At 42.4% G+C, this 20,676-nt stretch overlaps 1 protein-coding gene across 4 annotated transcripts; it reads right to left on the bottom strand.

Annotated features, from left to right (window-relative positions):
* Nucleotides 1-265: 265 nt before the first annotated feature.
* Nucleotides 266-19,893, bottom strand: tbxa2r (thromboxane A2 receptor). 4 transcript variants are annotated; one of them, XM_080770179.1, is made up of 5 exons: nt 19,701-19,893; nt 13,110-13,526; nt 12,290-12,556; nt 10,948-11,163; nt 266-1,827 (listed from the first exon to the last, which is right to left on the bottom strand). In XM_080770179.1, the coding sequence occupies exons 2-5, from the start codon at nt 13,431-13,433 to the stop codon at nt 1,510-1,512; spliced, it is 1,125 nt and encodes a 374-aa protein (XP_080626305.1). In that variant the 5' UTR covers nt 13,434-13,526; nt 19,701-19,893; the 3' UTR covers nt 266-1,509. The 4 variants fall into 4 exon arrangements, with proteins under 4 accessions (XP_080626305.1, XP_080626306.1, XP_080626307.1 ...); XM_080770180.1 differs by having other exon boundaries at nt 10,948-11,160; XM_080770181.1 differs by lacking the exon at nt 266-1,827 and adding an exon at nt 3,533-3,763.
* Nucleotides 19,894-20,676: the final 783 nt, after the last annotated feature.

Here is a 20,676-nt window from a genome sequence, read left to right as displayed (position 1 = left end):
CTATTATGTGTCATAACATAGGAACGTGGTGGGAGCATATACTGTAGGAATGAGCTGCTTTAGGGACCATGTACCTCCAGACCCCGAACACACAGTAGATTACAATTTTCTGAATGTTCTTTGAATGTTTGTATATCGCTGTTTTTGTAAATTAACCCATTTAGGACCGAGGCCGATTCTAAAAAACACCTTCTGAAAAACGTAAAATATAGCAGCATAAAAAAAATGAACCCCAAAAGGGGTTCCCGTCCTGAATGCATATATACACACACACACACACACACACACACACACACACACACACACACTACAGCGTCACACAAAAGCATCAAAAGTAGCAGATCTACAAGTTCGAAACACAACCCAAAGCGAGGCGTTTTGAGCTTTACTACTTTTGAATTTGAATCCTGAAACAGTTTGACCTTTGACCTTTGAGGTTTCCACCCGACAGAGACAATAATATGCATGTAAGAAGGGTTGAATTTAGCCCTTAAGCACAGAAAAGTTAAAAATCAAGACAGCTGGAAGAAAATACGATACAATTCATAATAGCCATTGTTTTTTTTCCCCACGTCTCTGTCGTCGTTAAAATGTTTTGGATAGCTACTGACGCTACACTGTCTTCCAGAACAGCTGCACACACCATACTTGGAATATGATAGCCGACTTGGGGCTGCTAAGTTATTGAGTCTATGACAGCACGGCCCAATCTTGGAGTGAGGTTTGGTGCTGGATCAGTGATGATGACACACACGCACGCACACACGCACACACGCACGCACGCACGCACGCACGCACACACGCACGCACGCACACACGCACACACGCACGCACGCACGCACGCACGGCTGGAAAAAGAGAAAGGAAAGGCCTGACATACTCCAGATGCTGCTGTCAAAGCGCTGCTTAATGCTTACATCTCCGATTTCAGCTCACTTAATAAGCTCCCTTGACCTCAGCGCACAATACCAGCAAGTTGGACGCGCTTTGATTCAGAAAGTGCCGACTGTGAAGGTAAACTGAGCCACTGTCTGGAGAGAACAAACGGATAGCTGGGGTCCTGGGGACTAAAATAGCATGTACAGGGGCTGTTCCTCAACTGTCAATGACGAAGAGAGATGGAATCCAAGGCAAGGCGGGTCAATTTGTTGCAGAGGCTGACCTGTGTAACTGAAACATCACAGGTTAAATACCTGTAGTATAGCCAGTCAACACTCAACAGCCGCGGTGTCCTGTAAAAAGTATCCTAGGGCATACAAGGCCCCGTTGTTATTAATGTTATTGTTTTTAATATCCACAGCTCACTGTGGATGAAAACGTCAGTGTTAAAATGTGTCATCGTAATATCTACCAGGTGCAAACACGCTGTCCGGCAGTCCTCTGTCACTATGGTCACATCAGGTAAAATGTCACTGGCACAAAGAGCCCATCGCAATCAAACAGACGTACAAAACTCCAGTGACGTTGTAATGGTTACCTATAGTGTGTGTGTGTGTGTAGGGGGGGGGATCACGGTGTGGGAGGAGGAGTCCGAGTGAGCTTCGAGGTCGTTAGGTCCGTTTTGGCCGCCTCGCCTTCCGGCCCGACGGTCTCCGGCAGCGAGGAGCGAGTGAGCCTGCGCACCGTGTCCCTCATGGAGGGGTACAGGGTCATGATGGAGCCCCGGGACCAGTCGACGCGGGGGTAGATCCGTTTGAGCACGGCCCGGCGGAACAGGATGTATACCCAGGGGTCCAGGATCTGGTTCCAGGTGGCGAAGCGCAACCAGAGCAGCAGGTACATGACGCGGAGTCGGCCCCCAGACAACACAGTCTGTGCAATAAACACCTGCGTGGTGATGGTGACGGGGACGGGGGCGCATAGATGGAGGGTGGGAAAGGGTCAAAGGATGGGCGTGGGATGAGGAAAAAAGAGAGGAGGAAGAGAGGGAGAAGTAGAGCAAAGAGGGAGTGATGGAAGGAGGTGAGAGGAATGGTGGGAGTCATGGAGAGAAGGAAAGGAAAGTGTTGTGGAGGGAGGAGAGGACAGAGAGATGGAGTGTGGGGAAGAAAGGAAGATTGGTAAAAGATAAGAGAAAGAAAGGGAGATTAATTGAAGGGGGAAGGATGGATGGTTGGAAGGAAAGGAGTTTAGGAGAGACGAATGTGGAAGGAGTGATGGGAGACAGAGAGGTAGGCAGAGAGAGATGCAAGAGTGTGAGAGAGGAAGGCAAGCATTAAAGGAATGAGTGATGGTGGTATGTAGTGCAGGGAATAAAGCAGAGACGGGGAGAGAGAGAAAGAGCAATATTAGGATGGACAGATTAGGGGATGGAGACGGGAACAGAGGATGGGTGGAGGGATTGGGAGAAAGAGGTGGTCGGAGGAAGTGGTTCAGGACATGAATGATAATTCGAGAGAGAGGATGAGAAAGAAAACAAAAGAAGGGTAGAAGGTGGGAACAGGGAGAGGACAGGAAAATGACAAAATAAATACATAACAATGACAAGATCATCATAATACACACGCCACATGGTTGTTGTGGTCCCCTCAGGGTCGGGACAGCTGCTGCAATCTCTAAGAGATGGTGGCCCAAGCTTGCAACACAATTCTTCCCTGTGCTGTGGCTACTGCTTTTGGCCAAATGTGAAGCGAGGCATGCCTCAAATAAGACTTATTTCAGTTATTAGTAATAGTGCTGGTGGAGCTAAACATGCCAATGGACCCTCGTTAGGAGTTACAAAGTGGATTTTCATTGGGGTTCTTCTGAATTCCAAAATCCAACCATGGTGGTATACATACGTGTGTGTGTGTGTGTGTGTGTGTGTGTGTGTGTGTGTGTGTGTGTGTGTGTGTGTGTGTGTGTGTGTGTGTGAGAGAGAGTGAGAGAGAGATGCATGCACACATGCATTCAAGACATCCCTTGTGAGATGAGGTGATTATGGTTTGAAGTGTTAGTGAGGCAGCTTATGAAAGCAGACATAACAGAGCATCATTCATTATTAATTAATTATTGGTAAAAAAAAAAAATGAAACCACACAAAGTGGATGGATTATTCGCTTGGGAATGGAATGGACACTATATTCACAGCAGCGGATGCACCCTGAGGCAAGCTGGGAGTTCTTTGATGAGCAGATGAGCGTTTTTCTTTTTTGGTGGGCAAAGGGTAAAGCCAGCCAATCACAGCCCAAAGCTATGAGGATGATGTTGCCGGTGACGTCAGCTGGATGCTGTCATGATTGTCAGGCCTGTCACAATTACATGACTAATTGCAATTATTTGAGATAATTGCAATTCTTTTTGCATAATCGTCAATAGTTTCCATGTTGAAAAATATTCTCTTTTTTTTCCCTTTCAGAAATAGCAGGAATAGCAGATAAACTTGTAGTTACAAGCTTGTAGATCAACTTTTTCTGTTATTTTGTAAAAAACTAATAACTGGAGAAAAAAAAAAAAGTTAAATGTGTCAGTTATTTCTTTGTATATTTACGTTGTGCAATTTGTGATTATGAAGCCTAAAAGGCAAACAAACAGAAAAAAACCCCAATTAAATCCTTGATCACAATTATTTGTGTGACAATTACTCGTCAACTTCAACTTGTAATTGTGACAGCCCTAATGATGGTTAGTTTCTTTCCCCCTCTACTCGCCTGAGTCGAGACTCCTGACACATGATGTAAATCCAGGGGTCAAATATCTGATTGACGGTGGCCATTCTTAGGTAGAACAAAACGCGATGGGCTTTTACGGGCTCTGTGGTTACAGCTCTCGTCAGAATATGTATCTGGTCGGGGGGGACAGCAGCACAACAAACAACAAACATCAGAATATGTATCTGGTCGGGGGGACAGCAGCAAAACAAACAAAGCGGTGGGTTAATTTTTTTTTACCCCTTTTCTTAGTTTTTGCTCAATATCTAACATAATGAGTCATCATTTATAAATCACCCTTAGGTGTTGTTTTTCAGCAATAGGACGGCTCAAAGAGAGACATACTGTATGGCATAGAACAGGGGTTCCCAAACTTCTTCATGTCAAGGACCCCCAAAATGATACTCATTAGCCTGCGGACCCCCATTTGAAAATATTTGCCAAGGACCTCCATAAGAGAAGATTTGTAGGGCTCTAGGGCCCCTGGTTTGATGTGAACTAGGCTACGGCCACCTATTTAATGGCATTTCTATCTCTGGGACCCCAATGTATATTGTAAAATATAACTTAATTTAACTCTGAGTTACAGACCCATAAGGGTACATTTGGTTCCTAACTATCATTTAGCTGGGGACCCCTTGGAACTCCCTCAAGGACCCCTAGGGGTCCCCGGACCTCACTTTTGGAACCACTGGCATAGAAGACATGGGGAGTAGGTCCTACAGAAGCAGCGCATCACTCCAAAAAATAAACCGTATGCGCCCAAATAAAAAGAAATATATATAATATAAATATATTTCATATTGTTAGAAATATTTAATTTAAGATTAAATTGTGTTAGAAATAATGCACATGCATTACTTTTCCACCGGAATTCCCCTCATCTAGACTGAGTGGAAATATGAAAATATTGAGCAGCATGGAGAATTGGAGTTTGGAAGCGATTGTTGAAAGTCATTCAGCGGTCCTGCGTATATAAAAAAAACATTTTATATATAATTAAAAATAAACTTCGCAAATAGAAAGAGGATAATTCAAACGTTCCGTATATGTGTACCTGTATATGTTGGAGATGTTAGCCCATACATCAAAACAGAAAAGTCCAAACGGATTGTATTAAACGACATTAAACTCTGTCAAGGCCAGAAAGTTGTTATTCTGCCACTCACTAGGTGTTTACTTCCGGGTACGATAATGTCACGTGCATAGCCTCTATTGTCTATAGAGGGTATGCGCGTGACAATGTGACATCATCATCAAACCAGGAAGTTATGCGGGAACGCCTACTGAGTGGCAAAAAACTACTTTCTGGCCTTGACAGCCCATTCATCCAAACAGAAAAGTTCAATATGATTGCATTAAACGATGTTAAGCGACATTAAACTCACTTTGCCACTCGATTTGCCATTCGCAATACGCATACCCTCTATTCTAATTGTACATGAATAGGCAAAATATAATATATTCAAAGTGGCAATATTGGAACATGTTGGCGAGAATCATAAGAGTTTTGTATCATTTCAAGTGAATTAAATTATAGTGACATTAAACTTCTTCACATGGCTGGGTGGGTGGGGACATCCTGAAACACATGGCGAGGACCCCTGTGGGAGGGGGTTACCCGGACCAGACTGAAAAACTCTGGCCCATACTGTATAAAGCTTATGGCTCATCGCTCATGAGTCTGGGCATTTATAGACATCCAATCAAATGTGAGAGACAATGATGTGTGGCAGTGAGCGGCTAAGACGTTTCAGGGAGGTGTGATGATGCAAGTGTCTCACAATGTGTGACCAAAAGATGAGCCTCTGTCTCAGAGGGTCTCACACCAGTGATTCTGTCTCAGAGGGTCTCACACCAGTGATTCTGTCTCAGAGGGTCTCACACCAGTGATTCTGTCTCAGAGGGTCTCACACCAGTGATTCCGCAAACACAGGGTTGTGACATTTTAAGTCGTAGAACCCTTTTTATAGGTATAGGTTTATAGGTATTCATGTTGTTGTGAACCGTGTAGAACAGCTTGTATTTTTGTACTTTTTCTCTTTCGGGTCTTCAGTTGAACAGATCCAAAAGAGTGTAACCTCCGCTCTTCAAACATTAACCTGCTCAAACCCACAAAGACCAACCTGCGCAACCAGACCTTCTGCTCAGTCACCCCCGAACTGTGGAACGCCCCCCCCCCCCCCCCCACCTGAGAGCACCACAGTAACCCCCAAACTGTGGAACGCCCCCCCTCCCCCCCCCCACCTGAGAGCACCACAGTAACCCCCAAACTGTGGAACGCCCCCCCTCCCCCCCCCACCTGAGAGCACCACAGTAACCCCCAAACTGTGGAACGCCCCCCCCCCACCTGAGAGCACAACAGTAACCCCCAAACTGTGGAACCCCCCCACCTGAGAGCACCACAGTAACCCCCAAACTGTGGAACGCCCCCCCCCCCCCCCCCAACCTGAGAGCACCACAGTAACCCCCAAACTGTGGAACGCCCCCCCCACCTGAGAGCACCACAGTGCCCTCATGTTTTAAATGTTTTCTTTTCTTAAATGTAAATTCATGCAGGCGTGACGATTCTTCTTTTTATTTTACGCATTTGCTTATTGTAGCACTATGAGATTTTCAATTTTCATGAATGTAAAGTGCCTTAGTTATAAATAATAAATAATAATAATAAATAAAATAATAAATAAAATCCATTGTTGTTTCTTTTGGAAATCCCTGATTTACAAAGCATGAATCAGGCTTGAATGATGAATCATAGCTTTAACGATTCTATCTGCAATCAATCTTCCACACAGAGCAAAGATGCACTATGCTATAGACAACAGAGGGCAGTGATGTACACACAGTGATCTGCTGTAACCAACATGCCATGGCCAGATTAGAAACAATCTCCTTTATTGATACTGCCTAGTTTGATAGTTTTTACTGTCAAATCCAATGATCCCCAAACAATATCATAATGTTTCATGAGAAATTATGTTAGAATGCCATTTCAGCTCGACATTACGAGACTTTAGTATGCATGCAAAGAACTATCTATTCACAGCAGCGGATGCACCCTGAGGCATGCTCATGGGAAATGTAGTTTGAAAGCTGGGAGTTATTTGATGAGCAGAAAGGTCCATTTTTTAGGTAAGTGTAAAGCCAGCCAATCACAGCCCAAAGCTATGAGGAGTTTGTTGCCGGTGACGTCAGCTGGATGCTGTCATGATTTTCAGGCCTGTCACAATTACATACATGACTAATTGCAATTATTTGAGATAATTGCAATTATATTTTGTATAATCGTCAATCATTTTCATGTTGAAAAATGTCAATACATTAAAAAAAAACATAAAACAGCAGATCTGCAAGCTTACGTGTCATTTTGTGACGTGTTGTAAGCTTGTAGATCAACTCTTTGTGCTATTTTTTTTTTTTTTTTTTAAGACAAAATTATATAAAATAATATTAAATGTGTCTGTTATTCCTTTGTATATTTAAGTTATTTGTCATATCTGCCCTGTGCAATACGTGATTACGAAGTCTAAAAGGCAAACAGAATAACAAATGATTGTAATTACTCGTCAACTTCAACTTGTAATTGTGACAGCCCTAATGATCGTTAGGTTCTTTCCCCCTCTACTCGCCTGAGTCGAGACTCCTGATACATGATGTAAATCCAGGGGTCAAATATCTGATTGACGGTGGCCATTCTTAGGTAGAACAAAACGAGATGGGCTTTTACGGGCTCTGTGCTGGTTACAGCGCTCTTCAGAATATGTATCTGGTCGGGGGGACAGCAGCACAGCACACAACAAACAAAGCGGTGGGTTATAAAATACTACTTTCAAACAATTACAGACTTTAGTTGTCTTGCGTATACTGCATGTGCACTAGTGCACAAGCTAAACTGGAGACTGCATTTCTAAGGAGATATGACGCATGGTAGTACGGAAGTGAGGATTTGAGCCGACCATTTAGAGCAGTGGCTTTTTCGTCCTTTGAGCCATGGACCACCATTCGATGAGATGTAGCCTCTCAGACCTGACACTTTTTTTTGTTTAGTTTTTACTTTGGATAAGATTTCGTCCACAATTCAGTGCTGTATTGATGTGGTAACTGATGGGAGAGATAACAGGCAAATTTGGTCAAAATAACAACTCTACATTCTAAATTAAGTAATGAAGACGTTTAACAATAATTTACTCTCAAGAGTTACACACCTACAGTATAAGGGTCCATTTGGTTTAATCTTAGGCTCTCAAGAGTTAAAGATTTATAAGGTTTAAGAACCACTGCTTTAGGGGGAACCGGCTACTGCACTACTGCATAATTCAGCCGGTCAAAGGCCACCATTTAGTTTGTCATCTGTTATTTCCAGGGACAGACTTAGGCATCCACTACTAGACAAACAATAAGTAGAAAACCCAAAGGTCACATGAAGTGGCTGGGAAGCCACTTCAATGTAAAAGGGCGTGTTTATTTGCTCATAAAAGGCTATGAATACAACGATGTCTAATAAGGAATGCAGCTGCATTGCATTCCTATTTTATTTATTTATTTTTCCTTTATTTAACCACATGCACACTAGCGTCCCTGTTCTGGACATGTCATAACAGACAAACGTGCCAATAATAGGTGACGCCATAATGCGCTTGCAGATCGGCAATGTTCGACAAAGATTTGGTGTAGAGGGAAAAATGAGGGGACCAAGTACAGACAGCAGTCATCAAAGTATATAGGGTTTAAGTGGTTAAAAAAAAGAAAGTGGTTAACCAGATATGGAAATAACTATAAGAACTGTATATAGTAATTTACAATACTTTGGACAGATACAGTACATATTTTAAATGTATCTTTTCTATATCTTGAGGGACAGATTTGAGCCGTATCAGACATAACGTGTTCGACCTATTGAAATACTGAATCAACATCAGCACTTTCATCATGAGTTGTGTGGTGGAAATATGTACCCAAAGTGTGTAATAGTTGTGCACACATCATTCTTACCATCCTTTACTGTTGTTAACATTGTTTATTTGGGGGTTTGACTAGATCAAACGAACATTACTGCATTACCGTATTGTGCCGTTTTAATATTGAATCAAAGTCCATACAGCAACATAAAGACCCATAAGGGAGAAAGAGAAAGAGTGATCAGAGAGATGGAGCAGGGTGAACCAGTGGGAGAGCGGATATCCCCCCGCTCGCTGCCTGCCTGCAGCCGGAGATGGTCTGCTCTCCCAGAGGCCTTATCTCACACACACACACACACACACACACACACACACACACACACACACACACACACACACACACACACACACACACACACACACACACACACACACACACACACACACACACACACACACACACACACACACACACACACACACACACACACACACACACACACACACACACACACACACACACAGAGTACAAGCAAATGTACTACTGAAGCATGTGCGTGCACAGTGCACACACACACAGTGCTCATGAGGTCACAGTCGCACATATATGAGATCACACACATAATGCAAGCATAAATAAATTGCATGCTGTACAAGCAAATGTACTCCTAAATCACACACACAAGTCCCACAAACATGCAAGTGCAATAATTGCTATACAAACAACTACAAATGCATGCACGGCACCACGCACGCACGCTGAAACAAGGCCAACAATGCTTCCTGGACAGTGCTGGCTTGTGGCAGCTTAAGCCCCTGGCATTGGGTTTCCTGTCAATCAACACAACAGCTATTGTGCTGCTGATCCTGGCAGCAGGCAGTCATATTTCATTTAGTACTGACTTTGAATTTAACCCTGTTTGACTCATTCATATGCTTGATCATACACAATACCGTCTACAGACTCTACACATATCTAGACCAGTGGTTTTGACTCATTCATATGCTTGCTCATACACTATACAGTCTACAGACTCTACACATCCGTTTGACTCATTCATATGCTTTCTACACAATACCGTCTACAGACTCTACACATATCTAGACCAGTGGTTTTGACTCATTCATATGCTTTCTACACAATACCGTCTACAGACTCTATACATATCTAGACCAGTGGTTTTGACTCATTCATATGCTTGCTCTATTGCTCATACACAATACCGTCTACAGACTCTACACATACGTATCTAGACCAGTGGTTTTGACTCATTCATATGCTTGCTCTATTGCTCATACACAATACCGTCTACAGACTCTATACATATCTAGACCAGTGGTTTTGACTCATTCATATGCTTGCTCATACACAATACCGTCTACAGACTCTATACATATCTAGACCAGTGGTTTTGACTCATTCATATGCTTGCTCATACACAATACCGTCTACAGACTCTAGTCTACACATATCTAGACCAGTGGTTTTGACTCATTCATATGCTTGCTCATACACAATACCGTCTACAGACTCTAGTCTACACATATCTAGACCAGTGGTTCCCAAACGTTTCAGGTCGAGACCCAAAAGAGAAATTTTACGTTTGCCCGCGACCCAAACTAGTGAAAATATCTATCTATCTATCTATCTATGTATCTATCTATCTATCTATCTATCTACAGTATCTATCTATCTATATATCCATCTATCCATCTATGCAATGGAATTTCTTAGATTAGTTTGTTTTAAAATGTATACAATAATTGTTGTTTTATTTTTTTCAAGTATTTTGAAATATATATAAATATTATATATATTGTTGTTGTTGTTGTGATTGTGTGACAATTGGTCACAATTCCAGAGTCCAGACCCAGTGTTTGGGAACCAGTGATCTAGACAATGAACTAGTGCATAATGCAGAAGAACGTAGTGCATACTGTATATCAGAGCCATTGAAAGGAGAGTTAGGGGGCATGAGGGGGCAGAAAACAGCCCGGTCACGTGGTTCATGTAACTCGTTTGTCATTCGCGCGAGCCCACAGACTATGTAGAAGAGCCGCCATTGGACTGGCTCCATGAAGTCAACAGAGTTGTCGTAACTCTCTCATCTATACCAGTGATTTTCAACCCTTTTCATTTCAAGACCCATTATTTATTCAGCATTTCATCCACAGACCACCATTTGATGAGATTTTAGACTTTTTTTTTACACTGTCAAAAGTTAAAGAACTAATAACGGACTAACGGTCCACTAATAAAGGTCCATTTGGTTACAATCTCTCCATCATTTAGATGGGGACCTCCTGGAACCACCTCAAGGACTTCAGCTAACCTCCCACTGATCAATATGACCTCATGGCATCAGACTAGCAACACACACAGTATATAAACGGAAACTAAATACACCACACGGACTGACCAGCAGGGGGCACCAGCAGATGGAGGCGATCACCATGATGAGGATGAGCTGCACCATCATCTCCACCTCGTAGTCTCTCCGCCGCTGGCCTCCGTCCGGGCCGCAGCACACGCGCACCAGCGTGACCACGCTGACCGTGTTGAGCACAAACGACACGCCGATGGACAGCAGGCCCACCAGAGAGAACAGCAGAGAGAAGGCCTTGTCACCGCCCTGCTGGGCAGAGAGGGATCATGGGACGATAAGTTGTTATTGTCGTTTATATCGTGATACAAAACACTCATATCGCAGAGATTTAAATGTATCGTGAAATTGACACACACTGAGATGAATTATTGTTGAGCTGCAAATTCAGCAGCACCTAAACGAGTCGTTCCCAAACTTTTTCATGTCAAGGACACTCATTAGTCCGCGGACACGCATTAGAAAATACATGCCAGGGACCCCGCCCCCATAAGAGAAGATTTTTACGGCTCTAGCAGTGATTCTCAACCCATTAAATTTCAATGACCCCCAGTTTGACATGAAATTTGTCTACGGACCCCCATTTAATGGCACTTCTATCTCTGGGACCCCCAATTTATATTGTAAAATCAATGTAAATGTTTACTCTGAGAGTGTACATTGAGGGTACATAAGGGTCCATTTGGTTCCTAACTATCATTTAGCTGGGGACCCCCTGGAACTCCATCAAGGACCCCTGGGGGTCGCTGGACCACACTTTGGGAACCTCTGACCTAAACCCTCTGTACTTGATCAAACCTGTAAAGAGCATTTCGTATACGCTCTTATTGCACTCTAAATAAATCGATTCGCCAAAAAATAGCAGATTGACGATCTCACAGAACTTGTAGATCCGACAACTTTTTTGCCAAACTTTCCCTCCAGAATAGATGCTGGGGGTTCAAGTGGTTAACGGCATTAAAGTGGCATTTAACCATGCTTGATTATCGCGATGATAGGCCTATAGTTAATCACAATTAATTTTGACATAGTAATCGTGACATGAAATTTTCATATCGTCCCATCCAGTGTTAATTTTGACAGCAAATGTCTTATTTAGTCTTCGTCCTTTGAATAACACACCCTTTACTTGTAGTCCTATTTTAGTAATCTGAAATTGTTTTCTTAGTCTAGTCTTGGTCGACTAAATATCAAAATCTTTGTCTTTTAGTCTTAATTTTGACAGAAAATTCTGATTTAGTCTTAGTCTTTTGAAAGCACTGTTTGGTTTTAGTCCCATGTAGTCGTCTGAAATTGTTTAGGCCTTCGACTAAATATCAAAACCTTAAGTCTTTTAGTCTTAGTCAACAAAATGAACACACCGTTCAACCATCCCTACCTGGGCGCTGATGTTCAGGAAGCACCAGGACCCGGGCAGCTGCATGTGGTAGCTGCCCACGCCGGCCACCGGGGGCAGCAGCGCCACACAGGCGGCCAGCGCCCACACCGTCAGCACCATGGAGACGGCGCGGCGCTTGGGGGCGGCGGAGAGGGCGAAGGGGCAGTTGATGCCCACGAAGCGCTCCACAGCCATGGCGGCGCCCAGCAGCAGCGGCGACAGGCCGTAGAAGACCATGGACATGCCCATGAAGTTGCAGAAGTGGCACTGGCACAAGGTTATTAGAGTTAACGAAAAATAACACACACACAAATTAAATAAAAACATTTTAGTTAACGGGGAATACCACTCATTTTCAACATCGAACTATCCCATTGACATACCTTAAGAGTTGTTGTGTGGAAATAATAAAAAGGTTCCCCCATTCTGGCCGGCAGAGTTGCATAGAAGTGTATATTTGTACGTCTTTAAATGTTCTAACTTCTGATTAATTGAAAATGGAGGACCCTAATCTAAACAGTTGAACTGTAACCATTCTACAAACTGTGATACAATTATCAATCTGTGTGTGTGTGTGTGTGTGTGTGTGTGTGTGTGTGTGTGTGTGTGTGTGTAATGCGCACACACCGTGTCATGCCGTTTAGTCTCGGAGCATGTGTGTGTGTGTGTGTGTGTGTGTCTCCCATTGGCTTAGAGGTCGGCTAGAGAAGTGTGTGGTTGCCTAGAGACGAGGCATCCAATCAGGACCATAGGTCTCTACAGAAAGCGGGCTGGTAAAAAAATCTAAACTAAACTAAAATGAAATGGAAACTATTGTAACCTGGGGGTCCAGCTGGCGCCAGTTGAAGTGCGTGACGTGGAAGGACACCACGATGGAGCCCGTCACCAGCAGGCCCATGAAGTCGGTCAGCACCAGGCCGCAGAGGAAGATGAGGAAGGAGGAGCGCGAGCGGCTGTGCGTGCGCTGGTACGACTTGACGAGGACCACGAAGGCCACCAGGTTGGAGCTGAGGCCCAGCGTGGTGAAGACGGACGAGAAGTAGGCCGAGGCCACGGTGTGGTTGTAGCGGAACGGAGGGCTGTTGATGGAGAAGCAGTGTGGAGTGGTCTCGTTGTCCAGCGGAGCGGGGCCAGAGACGTTCATGGTGACCGGCCGACTGACCGCTTCACTTCAGGAAACGGGTTGGACGAAGTTGACCACCGCGAGGCCTTCCTCTTGTCTGGTAGTCGTTTCTCCCTGGGGAAAGAACAATGAGATTTAGTCTATGTTCAGACTGGCAGCCTACATCTTTGGCCTATCCAGATTGGAATCATATTGTTTTTTTATCCAACTAGAAAAAAACCCCGAAATTCCTAGGTTCAGATTTCTAACGTCTAACTTTAACGATTTGCACTCTAATAGACTCTATGGTCAACGTGCACTTTATTGTACCTTCTTGGCATCTGCCATGTGTACTGTTCTTATTGTATTGTTCTGATGTACTGATGTCTATGCCGCTGCAACCCAATTTGTCCTTCGGGGGCACTAAATAAATTTGACCCTTAAACCTTGTCTGGGCACTCGGAAACTGAAGACCAATAATCTATTTTCAGCAACATTGTCTTACAACAGAGCACAAGTTAAGCATTAGTCACATTACTCTGTCATCACAGATTAGAGAAAGGATTAGCCTGCAATCTGTACAAGGCCTAGAGGCATATTGTTGTTGGACCAGCTAAACACACGGCACAAGATAAATTAAACTGGAACACTAAAAGGAAACAGCATTATGCTGCAGGAACAGGGACTCATGTAGAGTCTGTTATAAGTTATTAAACAAGCTTATTATGGCACATCAGACAATGACAACTTTGTGACTTCACGTGGATTCAATACTAGCAAACATGCCCTGTTGAATATTACATTTGGGGATTAAATACAATCTCCTGTGGTTGAAAAACAGTGTTAAATGAATAAAATAAAAACTTATATAACTTATCTTATGAATGTGTATGTGTATGTCCTGTGTATTTGTACAGTATGTTATGTTATGTTATGTTGCACCTATGTGTACTTGCACTGCTGTAATGTTGTATGTACAGTATAGGACCCCCTCTAAAATGAGATGCTGCATCTCAAGGGACCATTCTCTCAATAAAATTCTGACAGAATTCTGTCAACTTATCCAACTGTGGTTGTATTTTGTTTCCCTGCTCTTCCATTGAGATATTTAGATCGTGTCAAAGGTCATGTCTCACCTATACACAGGCTCTGACACGGATGTTGACATGAGGGTCAAGATTCAATTCATCCCCTGAGCCAGCAATCCGGCGTAGAACAGGAAAGTTATATAGTGCAGCTTTAAACGCAATCAATTATAGTTGAAAGTAATGTAAGTAAGTAGTCAGTTTAGTTACCATAGCAATCACACGTGGGACAATGATCAGTATGCTAATATTAGAACGCTCATACAAATAGTGGGGAGAGAGAGAGTAGAGAAAGAGAGAGAGAGAGAGAGAGAGAGAGAGAGAGAGAGAGAGGCATCCTATCTAGTCAGGAAATGGAGTTTGTTCAACAGTCCTGACACATGAGGAAGTCAAGGCAAGTAGTTTAAAATGTCTCATGTTCAAAGTTAAAAAAAAAAAGAGAGAAAGACAAATGACACGCTAAAGTGTAGTGTCAGGTCTTGATAAATAGTGGCTGGATATTTAATTTGAATTTCTTTCTGGCATGCCTCTGTTCCTCAGTCATCAGTATAGTGTCAGTCACAGGGACAATGGTGTCCTTGGCTGTGTTTAAGCAGATAACTTGTTTCACAATGATTAAGTGCTGATAGAGTACCATTTTAGTTCTACAACTCTATGGCTATGACTCTAGATAAATACATTTGATTAATTAAAACCACTAGTCTAATAGACTTCAACGTACAAATAGTGACAATAACCTACAATCTCTACAAGCTCCATAAGCATTGTGACACGCACACACAAAAGTTTTACATAAGTAAAAGTATAAATACTGCAAGTAGGGATGTCCCTTTTTTCCGTTCGTGATTCGGTTCAGAATCAGATACCACATTTTCCACAGACCTGAAGTCAAGGGTTGACATTCGTCTAACTTGACACATTATTCTATGCTAAGCTTTAGCCGTTCAGTTGTGTTACATGTTGGACTAGTAGGGAACCGCGCGGAACATGCGACAAAAGTCTGCAGGTGTTTTATCGTAGTAGAGTAAATGAGCTTTTTGAGCCACTTACTGCACGTTGAGTGTGTGTGTGTGTGTGTGTGTGTGTGTGTGTGTGTGTGTGTGTGTGTGTGTGTGTGTGTGTGTGTGTGTGTGTGTGTGTGTGTGTGTGTGTGTGTGTGTGAGTGTGTGTTGCACGCACGCACACGTGCATGTGTGTGTGTGTGTGTGTGTGCGTGTATGTGTGTGTGCACTGTTATACTGTGTGCGGAGAGAGGGAGAGAGAAGGGGAGACAAAGCCAGAGAGCAGAGCGGAGGTGTTTGTTTAGAGACAGATATCTTGTGTTGTGTTTATAGCTATCTAGCTGTATATCTTGAGTTGTTTATAGCAGACTCCCCGCTCAAGTGCACTATGCAGTTTGGGCAACTCGAAAGCATATGCCCCAACATTTTATTTACCTGCCACAGTGTCAACCCATTACCTCTGTTTCGGATCGGTGGTTAGACTGGCATATTCACCGATAGCGATATGACCCAATATGACCAAATAAGGGCCGATACCAATACTGTAGAAATCCTGTATTCAAAATGTACTCGAGTACAAAAGGATCTGCATCAAAATGGACTTAAAATACTAAAAGTAAAATAACTCATATTGCAGAATTTCACAAGTTTAAAATGTGTACAAAATATTTTCAAATGTCCAAGATGTATAGGGTGAAAGTGGTTAATCTAATCTATCTTTTCTAATCAAAATTAAAATCTACAAAGTAACTAGTAACTAAAGTTTTCAAGTAATTGTAGTGGAGTAGAAGTAAAAGTATTGGAAATTGGAAATACTCAAGTAATGTACAAATACCTTACAAATACAGTACTTGAGTAAATGTACTTAGTTACATTACACCACTGCATATATATATATTTATTAGGGGTGTGCTGATATTGCGATATATATCGATACTTCCTCCCGCGATAAATAATCGATATGCTGCCGGCAAATATCAATAAAATCCGGGAGGAAAAACGGGTCGCGGAGCCTCCGTAACGGGGGATGATTCCGCGAGGAAAAACGGGTTGTGTATCGTCTGTAAAACATGACTTATTATATTATATTATTATTATTATTAGTAGTAGACCAATAGCCTTTTTATGCATAAAAGGCAGATCTATAAAAATAATATCTGGGACTTCTATAGTGCTTTTCATAACACTCAAAGACGCTTTACATGTGTGGGGGCCAGGGGAGGAAACAACAAAAGGACAACTTTATTAGAAAGATCTGCTAGCAACATGGGGCTGCTGTCTGCGGCCACAGCAGCCCCATGTTGCTAGCAGATCTATGTTTTATGCAACGAACAAGCTCTCTCTCTCTAACTCTCACTCACTCTCGCTCTCTCTCTTTCTTTCTCTCTCTCTCTCTATGTACCCCATTGAAGTTACAAGAGTTAGATCACTGCAATGTTGCAATGTTCATATAAGCTGCTCTGATATTATAGGAAATAGCCTACCATATAATTTATTTTAATTTTATTATTTGCATCTTAATTTGTCATTAGCCTAACTGTAGGCCTAGATACAGATATTTGAATGTGCAAAAATTTGGAATAATAATAAAACATCATCATGTATAGGCCCCTGTGGGACCTCTGTCAACAACGTGTACAGTATATAGCGTTTAAGGGTAACAGGAAGAGTGGGCACTACAAGTACGAGTGGGCACCTTCAATGATGATTATAATATGCTTGAACATTTTACAATTAAGGTCTAATATTTCTAATATTGCTACAAAACCTGTATTTCCAGTCATTTTGGTCATAAACAAGAAGATTAAGGCTAGATTCTGGTCTGATATGATCTGGTTTTCTGGTATACGTTTTTCTTGCTTCTTAATTGTATCCAGGTTTAAGTGGAGTTTAAACGGAGAAGGAAAGGAGGGAGACAACCTCTTATTGCATCCATCCTCCTCCTCCTCCTGCCAGTTATCAGGTTATGTGACTGAACCACCCCCCATATGAGAGAGCGCGGAAAGGAGACAGACTAGAGTGCCGGCGCCAGCTGCCACGTGCCCCCCGTGTGACCCTGTGAGTATGCCATTAGGCTGAAGCACCCAGTTATCAGCTCCAATCAATACATCAATGTCCATCATCATCTGCAAGCCTGTCCTACTGTACTCGACCGTGATCATATGGTTTCTTATTCAAACTAATGGGGAACCACAGGACTTAATTGAGAGGAGTGCAGGAAGAGAGCTTAGGAGTAGGTTATAATGGCATGCTCCATTTGCTGAGAGGCGTCTGATTTATACTTCATTGTACTACTTTGGCCCATTTTCCACCAAAATAACTTTGGTTCTAGAACTGGTTCCGTTCTAGATTATTGGAACCGTGGTTCTTTCGCAGAACCGTTTCTTGGTTCCAGTTCCAAACCACCTTTTAGGGTTCTGAACCAATTGACTTTCAGTGGAAACACTCTGAACTGGTTCAATATCAGGTGGGAACCAAGGACCGAACCAGTTCAACCCTGGTGGAAAGGAGCCTTTGTGAGCTTGTACTGTAGCTCTGGCAATTTGGCGAACGACACCCTTGTCCAATGGAGTATAATATAAGTATTAATTTTGAATGCTGTCACTTTTAATATTTGGTTTAACCTGTAAATTAGTTTGAATGGAAATCAAAAGGAACTTTTAACAGAAACTTGATAGAAGTTCAAGCATCCTTTTTTAATAATCTACCCACTGAGTTATAAAAGGAATGGAACAAATGTGTCAAATTTATTTTTTATATATATTTATACTAAGGTAATTTAACAGCTTGTGGTCCAATTCCAATTTTGTCTGCCCATTTCTGTGTTTCATCACTTCCTATTTCATGTGTTTAACGGTCCATATAGGTGTCCTGTATACACTCTCTCTCTCTCTCTCTCTCTCTCTTGATTGGATGCAACTGTTATCCTGACCTGATAATGTACAGTATTTTCTGTTTACTATGAGAGCTGGTGAGTCGGGGACCCCCGCTACTGAACAAACATTTGCACTGGACTTTAATGCACCTTTGAGGCCACTATCCATGGGCTACACAGGACAACCATCACTTGACACGCTTGAATATACACATTCGTGTTAGGAATTAATTTGAATCAGCTGTTGAAATGTTTATAGCCAACATGATTTCATTGTTAACATTCCAGGGAACCCAGGCAGAGCCTGGTCATCTGCCTGATGTTATCCATTATCACATGAGTTCAAACAAAAGAGCAGAACTTCCCACAAAAGTGCTTGTCCAGTGTCCACTACACTTAACTTCTCAACTACTGGACGATATAAAGATTACTTTACTTTGTTTTCAGACTGGAAATGACCACAATTATTCTATCATTATGACAATTCCAGCATAGAGGGAACTTGATGCCAACTTGCTAATCCTGAATCCGTTGCCCTGCACACACTCCTAACCAACATCTGGGTCTTGAGCTCTTCATGTACATAGGTGGTGCACTTCTTGCCTTTCCTGCCATAGTGTCAGTTTGCCTGCCTCTAATTCTGGGTGCCTGACAGTGGCCTGCCAGCCTCATTAGAGGACCACATTTCATTCTGATGTGGTGAAATGTGGTACATGTTAAAAAATAGCAGATCTACAAGCTCACAAACGGCAACGCATTGTGAGTCTGTAGTAGACATATAAGAAGTATCTTCTTATATGCAGACCTGGCACGGAACATTTTCAGATGGGGGTCCATAAAGCCAAATAGGCTGCATATCAATTTGGGGTAGCCTACCTACAGTGCAGGCCTATAGGCCTAACATGATGAAAATGTTTGGAAAACTTGAAACCACTGCTGCAATTACTGCCTTTTTATGGTGACAGTTTGGGAGTATGTCATTTTGTGTCTGCTGTAGCCTGTAGAATGTGTTTACATCTCACTCTCATTTATTCTCACCTCACCTGACATAAAAGTCATAACAGCTGGTGATAATCAATAACAGGTGTCCATTCGTTGCCTGAACTATAAAGAAATGAACTACCGGTATGCTAATTGCTAAAGTTGCATGTGAGCTAATGAAAAAAAATACATATATTAACAAACAAACATTACAATTATTTAAAAGAACATATGATAAACCTGTTCTGTATCCAACTTTTTGGACACTTGGTGGAGGATACTTGCCTATAGTTCATGCACAAATTGACACGCTAAATATCTAGCCTACTATTAATTGTATTGAATCTATTTAGCCTACATTGCTCACCTTCACCGTCGCTCAAGTGTTCCTCCACAAAACAATGATGAAGTTTGACCGTTTGTTGTGCAAATATGCGCGACGGCGCAATATAGGACACTTAATAATTAGCTCCAATCCATTTCCAGAAGTGTCCTCTTCGGTCAGTACGGTGAGGCATCGTCACATCAGTGGACGCACTCAGAAGTCAGACTGCAGCCTGCATGTGTCCATATGAGCAACAACAGTGTCTACAACAACTACCACTTTTCCACCGCAAAAAGTCACTGAATTCGCCTTTCCCCTCCTCTAAAACATGAACGAACGATTCTGTTGTCGAACGTGCAGGCTTATGTGAGCGCTCATGAATCGGATATGATTCATGAATCGGCTCTCATTATTTCGACTCAAACAAACTGCACGTCTGGCCGCACCGCTGTTTGGCCGCTGTCTCGTGTCTGTCTGTAGTCATGGCTACTGTAGCTATGGACCAGGTCCAGAGCTAAGTCTGTTCGTGAGTCTGCAGGAGGACTCGGTCAAGGTCTGCTCATTTGTCTCTATCATTAAGTGCGTGCGTGCAGCAGGCGTTCAAATCAGGATGAGTGGGACAAGGACAACAATGGATGAGTGAGTCCGAGTGATTAAATCCTTAGAGTAGGCTATATTAAATCAGACTTTTACGACACAAATAAACAGATGATAGGCCAGTCAAATTGATTGTTGAAACAGAATAAACAAACCATAGTTCAGTAGCCTATTATTGACGAGCTGAATCTTGCTCAACTGATGTCAAACTCCACAGTGTCCAGTTAAAACACAAATGACGTCCGTTCAAAGAGATTTATTCCACTTCACACCCAAAATTGTTCACAAATCTGCAATATATAATTATACTAAATATTGAATTGTTCAATTTGAGCTTTAAAGCTTGCTCAGACAGTAATATGTAATAAAATATATTACTTTAAAAGTATAAGAAATATATTCCAAATATAAAGTAATATAC

Source organism: Protomyctophum bolini (genome assembly GCF_963924005.1).
Source record: "Protomyctophum bolini genome assembly, chromosome: 8".
In the NCBI taxonomy this organism is placed as follows: Eukaryota; Metazoa; Chordata; class Actinopteri; order Myctophiformes; family Myctophidae; genus Protomyctophum; species Protomyctophum bolini.
This window is presented reverse-complemented; position numbering and strand designations above follow the sequence as displayed.